The 9601-nt window shown below is 27.0% G+C and overlaps 2 protein-coding genes across 2 annotated transcripts; both read left to right on the top strand.

Annotated features, from left to right (window-relative positions):
* Positions 1–2615: 2615 nt before the first annotated feature.
* Positions 2616–4846, top strand: LOC103579483 (uncharacterized). The gene is made up of 4 exons (XM_008560892.3): positions 2616–2965; positions 3080–3256; positions 4213–4461; positions 4619–4846. Exons 1-4 carry the CDS (start codon positions 2954–2956, stop codon positions 4787–4789), a joined length of 609 nt encoding a protein of 202 aa, XP_008559114.1. The 5' UTR covers positions 2616–2953; the 3' UTR covers positions 4790–4846.
* A 2248-nt stretch (positions 4847–7094) lies between these two features.
* On the top strand, positions 7095–8580 carry LOC103579484 (uncharacterized). The gene is made up of 2 exons (XM_008560893.1): positions 7095–7124; positions 7948–8580. The coding sequence occupies exons 1-2, from the start codon at positions 7110–7112 to the stop codon at positions 8479–8481; spliced, it is 549 nt and encodes a 182-aa protein (XP_008559115.1). The 5' UTR covers positions 7095–7109; the 3' UTR covers positions 8482–8580.
* The last annotated feature ends 1021 nt before the right edge of the window (positions 8581–9601 follow it).

Raw genomic sequence — 9601 nt, 5'->3', positions numbered from 1 at the left:
GTTGCAAAAAGTTGCTGATCCGATGTCTACTTTGTCGTCAGTAAATCACGGTCGGTAATTCTCTAGAGGTTTTTTTTCTCCTTATTGGCTATCATCACAAATGGGCCACGTGCTTTTGAGACATGGATGATTTTTTTATTTGCGTAACTAGGAATGGGGTGGTCGATTTCCTCTATCACTGGGTCACTGTGTAATGGGAATCTCGATTATATCAGGATGTAGATCATCAATACATCTATTTAATCGGGATCTGTATGAAAGACATCAAGCGGATGTCTAAGACACGGATGTATCGATGATACAAGTCGTAGAAATCAATCTGCTACATCGAAAAAAATTTCATATTGAGTATCTCATTGTGTAGGATCTTCAGCAACTGCCTCAAACTCTCAGGAGTAATTAAAATCACTAGTCTGGCGGTTTAGACATGTCTTAGAAATCCAAAAATAAATGAGTTGGTTTAAGAATTGACTGGGTCGTAATCATTAATCTACTGAGTTGAAAAAAAAACCTATAGTTAACGCCTAGTTATTTACCTCGTTCACACCTCTAACATCGCATCTTTATTCATTCTCTCGTCCTTTAATACCGCTGTTCAAACTTACGTCACATCTAACCGTTCTTGTATAATGCTATAATAAATAATACTCATAATTAATATATTGCATACTAGGGAGGCAATTATTTTTTTATTTTGAAGCTCACCTAAAAAAATATCAGTTTGAAGTATTTAGAGAGACTTCTCCAAGTTTCAACTTTATCATAAATTTTCTAGAAGTCTTTCAAAAATTTTAATTTTTCAAAACTCAACAAAATTACAATTTTTATTTATTTTTTTAATCTTTCGTTCCTTACTAATTCAAAAATTTTTAATATAGGTCGTAGAATATCCTGCTAAAATTTTAGGTCAAAATATTAATACTTGAAAGTCGCTGAAAATTTTTGAAATTAAATTTTCTGATTGTTTTGAGCGGCTTCAAAATATTCATATTAGGACTTAAAATTTTGATATGTTTCTTTCCGACTTATGAAAAATTTTGAATTAGCGAAGAACCAAAGATTTTAAAAGCAAAAGTATTTTGGTTTATTTTTGAAATTTTAAAAATTCTCCAGTGACGTCTATAAAATTTTTTTAAGACTTTAAACTCAAAGGAATCTTTGAATACTACAAACCAACACGTTTTCAAGTGAGCTTCAAAAAACACAAAAGTTGAAAAATATTACTAGCTTAATATACATCTTGAAATTTATATAAATGTATAATAGACAATTATAAATGATAATAATTATATTTAATTAAATGAAACGATTCTTAATGACAGAATAACAGATAAAATTAAATTAACAAAATAATAAAAATAAAAGATTGTTTTCTTCGTCGCCATTCTTCTCGCTCTTATATCAATTACTATTTGTAAAAATATACATATATATATATATATATATATATATATATATATATATATATATATTAGAGGTGTGTGAATCATGTTCGAATCGAATTATTTGTCACTTTTCAAATTACTCGATTCTAATTAAGAAAATTCTCATCAGCTTTCAAATATTCAATTTTTATTTAAGAAGGAGTTTAATTTTTTACAGTAACCAAAAGTAATTATTTTATACATTCTTGTCTGAGCTCTAATTACTTCTGATAACAATTTTAATCACTAAAAAAAGTCTTACAATTTGAAATTGTTTAAAAAAAAATTTTTGAATTATTCTTTAAGTCGAATTATGTACTTATCTTTTATTTATATATATATATATATATATATATATATATATATATATATTATTTTATTGCACAGTAAGCTATTAATAAATTTTCAAGTACATTCAATAAAAAAAATGACAAGATAAATACATAAATAAAATGAGTAATAATAAATGATTATTATAAAATAAATATGAATATTTAATTAATATAATAAATAATATATTACAATATTTTAAATGAATATAAAGACAACAAATTATAATTTATTTGCCAGGAAACACAGGGTAGATTTTTATTTTCTTAGGAGTATCATATCGACGTTCAAAATTTTTTTTATCAAACTTATATTTATTATTTTTATTATCAAATCGCCGACGTGAATACCAATTACTGTCCCCATAATTATAATTACGAGGCATTACAAAATTCGGATCACCAACATCTCGGCGTGACAAACGAGCGAGTACGATATTTGGATCCAGTAAAACATCTTGAGATATCAAATCTTCTGGAAGTTTTGGTTCCTCTTGAGCAACTTTAGCTGTCGTTGTTTCTTCACTCGATGAATAATTTGTAGAACTGTCAATATTTTCAAGCGAACTGTCAAAATTTGCAAAATTTTCCCCAGTTGAATTTTCTACTTTAACTGAACTTGTAGAATTAATTATTTTTTTATCATTATTATCAACTGTTGCACTTGTACATTTAAAATTAATAAAAAAAACACAGAACAGTAATAAATAATATTTAAATAAATTATCATTTAAAATCGACATATTTAAATGATAAAATTTTAACGATGCGTTAACTTTAAAATAAGTTTTGCGAATGATGTACAGGTTTAAGTTTCATCTAGTCTTTTATATATTTCTCAACACTTTACGTTAAAATATATATAGAGACAAGATGTTTCCGCAAATACGTTGTTAATTATGTGCTAAGTGGCTTAAAAAAAAGATCCTACATTAGATCGTTCCTCCTGGTTGCACCGTTGTACGCAATAAAAAAATTAAAAAGAAGAAAAAAAAATTACTAGTGCAACCGTGACCTTGTGAAAATTCCATTGAAAATATTTTAACAATGTGCTGTTAATTTTTGTGCGTGTTAATTATTGTTAATTATCAATAGTAACGTAAGTAAAATTGGAGTGATGGTCAATATATAAATTGATTGGATTTCTGACGATTAATTTAGATAAGAATTACATTCACATGTGAATAAGTGACGTGGACAATGATGGCTAAGGTAATATTTTTAAAATTACAATTGCAAATATCCGTTCGATGCATGTCGTCATATAACAATGGATTCGTTAACCATGGGATTTAACATAAAGTTTTAATAATAAACTAATTACAGATAAATAATTATACGTGTTCTATGGCTGTCGCTATGGCTGGTTGGTTTGTTTTAATTATTTTTATTAATACTCCTGTGTATGCTGATGATTTGTCATCGTCATTGACTGCCAGCGGAATTCCCACGACTACTGAAACCAGTTTTCATTCAAATGCTTTCTTAGATTCTGTGGAAAAGGTATTTAATTATATATTTTCATTATATTTTGTGTTGTTTGTAAAAAAAAAAATATATATGTTTTGTTTTATAATTAAAATTAAATTTTTAAAAAAATCGGAAGTGATTACACAAATTTTTTACAGTGTAATATTTTAGAAAATAATCAAATTATATACCAGCAGCACTTGCACACTTTATTAAGTGTTAATTTTTTTTTTTTTGAAAATATATTTTTTTTTATTAAAAATTTTATAATTTATATTTGAAAGTTATTGTTGAAAAATTGAAATTCTGGGTAAACTAATACAGATATGACAAAAATGTATATAAACAATTTAGTAGCTAATGAAATTTTCTACAAAAAAGGTCTCTTTACATTTTTACGTACGTCCAATTGTTTTGACGTAATTACAACTTGAAGTAAAAAAATAAATTTAAACAATATTCTTAAACAACAACTTATCCGCTATTTTCTTTATAACTCTAAAACTATTAGAGTTACGTAAATTAGCTAAGATACCTTTTTTGTAGAAAATTTAATTTCCTGCAACTTTTGTTTAAAAAACTTTTTTCTAAAATCTATAGTTTTCCCGCAAATTCCATTCAAAAGTAAATTCACTTTTTTCTTAATTTAATTTTTCGTATTGACGTTTGATAAATTAAATATTTAAATAAAATAAAAATAATTGACAGCTTTATTGATTTATAATTTCTTAAATATGGACTATAATTAATAATAAATTAATATGTTTAATTATAAAACCAATAAATGTAAATTAATAAATCGGATATCCATAATTAGTACAAAAGGTCAAGTTTGTTTGGTCTGCACAAGTATGATTGTTATTATATATTTTTTTATGTCAGAAGGTCATATAAAAAAATATTAAATGTAAGACTTCATTTTCAAATATTTGACTTGGTAAAATTTTCAAATGTTTTCTTGTAAATAAAAAAAAATTTTTTTATTACAGGATGACTCTAATTTGAATGATAAAACACAAACAACATCATCACCAATTGTACTGCAGCCAAATATAACAGGTGCTTTAGATGTTGGCCAAGGTCTTTTAGTACCGTTGGTACCAGTGGTAGATCCCACTGCAAATAAAACCTCAGCAAGTCCTCTGGTAGCGAGTCTTTTACCAGTAGCCGTTGAATCAGTTCCTCCGACAGATCAATCTGATGAATCAGACGATGGATCTGATTCCAGTTCGGCTGAGGTAAATTAGTTAAGAAGCTCTTGAAGATTACGTTTAATTAATTAACTATAATTAATATTAAGATTATTATTATTATTATTATTATAAAATTATACTAATGTATGATTAATGTAAATCTTAAATAAAATGTTGAATGTCATTTTATGGGCATTCACAGATAAAAGATGACATGGATGTTGCTGAAGACATTATCTTTAGACCGCTATTTAGGTATCGTCAAGAGGTTGCTGCTCGTCAATCAAAGTCTTACAATCAGAGATATTATCAGCCATACATATATGCGTATCGCAAGCGTCCAAATTATTATAATTATGACGACGCAGACTAATCTGTATAGTTTATTATACAATTAATGTAAATAATTATCTCAGTATTGTCAATAGCATCCAAAATGATTATTTATTTACCCACTTTATCATTTTTTCGATAAATTCTTTAGGACCATCCATTTTTTAATATCTCTCCCCTCTCGCCTATGGAACATTTGATAAAAATTGCCTACAAAATCCCCCTTCTCCTCATCATGATATAAAAAAATTGACTTGTTTGAGTGAAATACACAGAAAAAAAGGATTTATCAGCCCAAGAAATTTTTCAAAAATTTTTTTGGGACTAGTAAAAATTTTTTGTCCTAAAAAATCTTTTTTTTCTGAGTACTTAAAATAAATTTCGAATAATATAAAAAATCGAAATTTATCTGTGGTATATGAAATTGATTTTTACAAACCCCCTCTTGCCTGTAACAAATTAAAAACCCACTCCCCATGAGAGTTTTGAAATTTCTGCACAGACTCTCATATCCTATAGATAATATATTCAAAAATACATGACAATACCCCTCATATATATATATATATATATATATATATATATATACATATATATATATATATATATATATATATGAAGCTATACAGGTTTGTTATATATTTTTATTTAAATAAAGTAGTAGGATTTCTCCATTACTCCATTTTTGGACTTTCGATACTTTATTTTAATTAATGAAAAAGTATAAAATAAAATTTCCTTTATAACAGGGTAATAAAAGTATCTTTGTACATATTTTAAAAATTAATTACGTCATTGGGTAGTTTACAAATTAATTTATTTCAATTTTTCAAGTGTTCAAAACTGGCTTTAAAGTTTCCAAAAACAGTACTTCTACCCTATATGTTGATTTTCACAATATATTTATTTATATACGTCATTTTATATTGTTCGCTATGCAACAAAATATATAGAGTTCAGTTTGATCACTTAATATAAACGAAAATTTGAAATTTCCAAAGGTTTATATTTTTTTTATACATTTAATCAGGAGACACGGTAGTGTCTCGCGCCAAGTACACGTTCAAATCAAACACATGTATATATTATGCGTGAAGTATCATGGCGCGAGCCTACCGTGTCTCTATACCGTAGACAGAACGGTATTTAGCTCCAATTATAAGGAATTCCGAGTAGCATACTCGAGTCAAAAAACAAATTCTAGTTTAGTTCTCAAAAGCTTCAATTTCTTTGATGTTTTATTTGCTGCGCAAAAAGTAACTCTATTTTAGTATTCAAAATCAACTTTGAAAAATTTTAGAAAGAAAAGGGAGGGGAGAGATTACGTCGAATAAGACTTTTGAGCTTCAAATGTGGATAAAATAATTCCTGTATGTTTTGAGTATTTTGAGGCTCTAATTCAGATTATATTCTTCCAGTTTAGTCCTCAAAGTGATAAAATTGGTCGTAACTTCTACTTTGAGAACTAAACTAGGATAACTTTCTATACTGTTGTCAATCTTAAAATTATAAATTGATCCTCAAAAACCTCATTGACAACTTTGAGACTGAAATCCGAATTTGTTTTTTGACTCGGGATGATACCATTTTTGGAAACAAAAATAAATTTATTTTCATACGTCAAATTTGAATACTCATCAGCCATCAGTCATCAGCCATCATATCATATAAAAAATCTATCATAAAAAAATAATATTTAAATTACCGATGAATAATGCTCGTGTCAATTAAACCACACATGTAACAAACATATAATATCTCATATAAAATCAACTTCCGGGAAGGTGATGCCGTCACTTGAATACCAGCTCATTGTTAAAAAAGTTTTCAAATTTCGTCATATTATATCTTTACTCTACGTAAATTTAAAAATAAATTGCAAGTAATTTTAGTCGAAAAAAGTAATAGATGACCCATCAGTTAGCAAGTTTAGGACATTGCACTGAACACATGGTTTTATTTATTTATTTTTTTTTTTTATTAATTATTTATCATTCGTCACACTTGCTCAAGAGCAACTGGCATTGAGTCATCAAGCCTGAGATTTCTCCTCTCTCAATCGAGTAATTCATGGAAATAAAAATTAATATATTTGTAATCTTGAACTCATAAAACACTGGGTTAATAATTATGTTTACATACATGAGTTATTAAATTATTATTATCAATCCATAAGAAAAATGTAAACGAGAAATTCTTATGAACTATGATTTTTAATGATGTTTATATTTTCCTCCTCTATATCTACATCCACGTGGGTATATAAATTCGCTGAGGAACATTCTTTCTCAGATACACGAGCACTCTCGTTTAATTATCATCTGTGACCTATAAGTACAGAAAAATTCCTTATAATAATTATGGCTGGTCTAACAGTAAGTCAATTATATATTTTTAATTATCAATCAATCAATTAAGTTAGAGGGGTAAGGGGGTGATAATACAAAAAAAAAGAAGATATCTTTATGATTTTTTTTTCAGAGTATCTTCGGTATTAAAATTCTCAAAATTTGTGACATGATTAAGCATCACTCCAAGAATATTCTGCTAAGTTTTCATAAAAAAATATTTAAAAATAAGCCAGTGATAGTGGGGAGAGACGAGACACTTGAAAAAAAAAGTATCTATGCCGTAGGCAAAATAACTCATGACTGCCTCATCTGAAATCAAAAAACCAAAAAGATTTCTTTAGTACATAAGTTTATCTTAGATTTGAACGAAGGAATAAACAAAATATTCATTTTTGAATTTTTGGTAGTGCAATCAAAAGATTGATTTTTGCCCAAAATTCTTCCTTTTGCTTAATTAAAAAATAAGAAGTTATTGAAAGAAAAAATCCTTCGTTCAAATCTAAGATAAACTTATGTACTAAAGAGATCTTTTTGGTTTTTTGATTTCAGATGAGGCAGTCAGAAGTTATCCTGCCTACGGCATGGAGATTCTTTTTTAGGTGACTCGTCTCTCCCCACTACCACTGGCTTATTTTTGAATATTTTTTTATGAAAATTTAGCAGAACATTCTTGGAATGATGCTTAATAATGTCACAAATTTTGAAAATTTTAATAACGAAGGTACTCTGAAGAAAAAAAAATCACAAAAATATCCCCTTTTTTTTGTATCTTAGACCCGTTTCCCTTAATTAATCAATCGATAAATTATAAAACTTATTTACTGATTTAAATGATTATTTTTCATAGATTTTATTACTAATCAGTATCATGTCAGTACTGACTGAAGCCAGTGTCCAAGCCTACGGTCTTCCAAAGAAAGTAATCTCGAGTAATCATGGGGGAATAGAGAGAATTCATCTGGGAACTTTATTAAAAGTGTCAGATCTCAATGACACACGTGATTATATATATGATTCATCAAGTGACAGTCCATTGATACGTCTCGCGATTCGGCCTTCGATGGCCAGATCAATAAATCTTGAAGCTCATAATAATGATCGAGATGAAGATTTGATGCAACCAGCAGATTCTCCAGTTACTGTAATAAGAAGACAGCGTTCGATAGATAATTCAGAGTCAGATGACTTAGAGACGGCAGAGTCGACTGTATTCCGACCATTGTTTGTTTACAGACAACAAGTCGCTGAAAGAAATCGTCCTCATAAAAGTGAAAATCCGATTTATGGTTCTTATCAGTATGGTCCTGCTAAATCTTATGCTGATAATAATTATAAAAAATCATGGCGTAATTATGACAATAATGACAATTCATTGAATTAATTTTTTAATTGAATTATTTTTTAAACTTGCCCGCGTTATTATTTTTATCATGAATCATGACATCGGTAATAACAAAAGACTATCTATCATAAGTTTTAATTTTGCTCTCTCTGTTTTTTTTCTTTTCTTATTTTTTTTTTTTTTTTTTTTTTGTAACCTTTTATTAATTTAAATTTTTAATTTTAAATTTAAAGTCAATTATTTATTTATAGTCATAAGTTATTACAATGTCATTAGACTCAAATTTGGATAATAAATGCAAAGAGTTTTATCGAGAAGAAATATATAAAATATTGCAATCAGATATTTTGAATGATGTAAATGAAAAATCAAAATTAAGTGATGTAACGTCTTCTGAATCAAATGACTCTTTAAATGACAGGTACTTTTTTTTAATTTACCAAGTAATTAATTATAAATATTTTTATCTTGAGATAAAAAATTTAATTCTGAGATTATTTAACTTGATAGACTTTTAAAATATAGTATAGTCAATTATTAATTATTAATTAATATTAATGCTAATGTAGAATGTATATATTATGAAAATTTTAAATAAATACGCTTTAGAAAAATTAAACTTTAATTAAATGTTTATAGAATTTAGAATTATTTATTTTATCTGATTCTGATTATTAAAAATATAAATTATCAAAAATTATATACATAGAGGGAGGGTGGGTAAGACGGATAGCCCCAAAAATTTTGTAAATTTTTTTTATCAGTAATTTACGACCCATTATTTATGTAAATTTTTGAGTGTCAAAATTTTTCTGATACTTCTAGCCGACGTCTTGTAATTTGGATTTTTTTCAAAACGATAAATTATAAAAAAAAAAAAATATTTCGAAAAATTGCACCTCTAGTTTTTTAAATTTCCTACATGTGCATATTTTTATTTTATTTTTTTTTTGGTAATTGATTTGATGGAAAAAACTCCGAAAGTTTTTAGTTGTCCGGGGAAGAATTTTTTTTTACGGCAACTGGAAATTTGATTTATTTCAAATGAAGGAAAAAAAAGATTGGCCGTATTCAAATGTACAAAAATCCATTCTTTCCTCAGCGGCCCTGAATGGCCCATCTTTCCCCTATATACATATATATGGGTACAAAAACTTGA

This window comes from Microplitis demolitor, chromosome 5 (assembly GCF_026212275.2).
Source record: "Microplitis demolitor isolate Queensland-Clemson2020A chromosome 5, iyMicDemo2.1a, whole genome shotgun sequence".
Lineage (NCBI taxonomy): Eukaryota > Metazoa > Arthropoda > Insecta > Hymenoptera > Braconidae > Microplitis > Microplitis demolitor.
This window is presented reverse-complemented; position numbering and strand designations above follow the sequence as displayed.

What these genes read in the sequence shown, in the direction of transcription:
- LOC103579483 (XM_008560892.3), top strand. An exon ending in TCTTAGATTCTGTGGAAAAG is followed by an intron (nt 3,257 to 4,212) that starts GTATTTAATTAT and finishes TTTTTATTACAG; the next exon opens with GATGACTCTAATTTGAATGA. An exon ending in CTGATTCCAGTTCGGCTGAG is followed by an intron (nt 4,462 to 4,618) that starts GTAAATTAGTTA and finishes GGGCATTCACAG; the next exon opens with ATAAAAGATGACATGGATGT.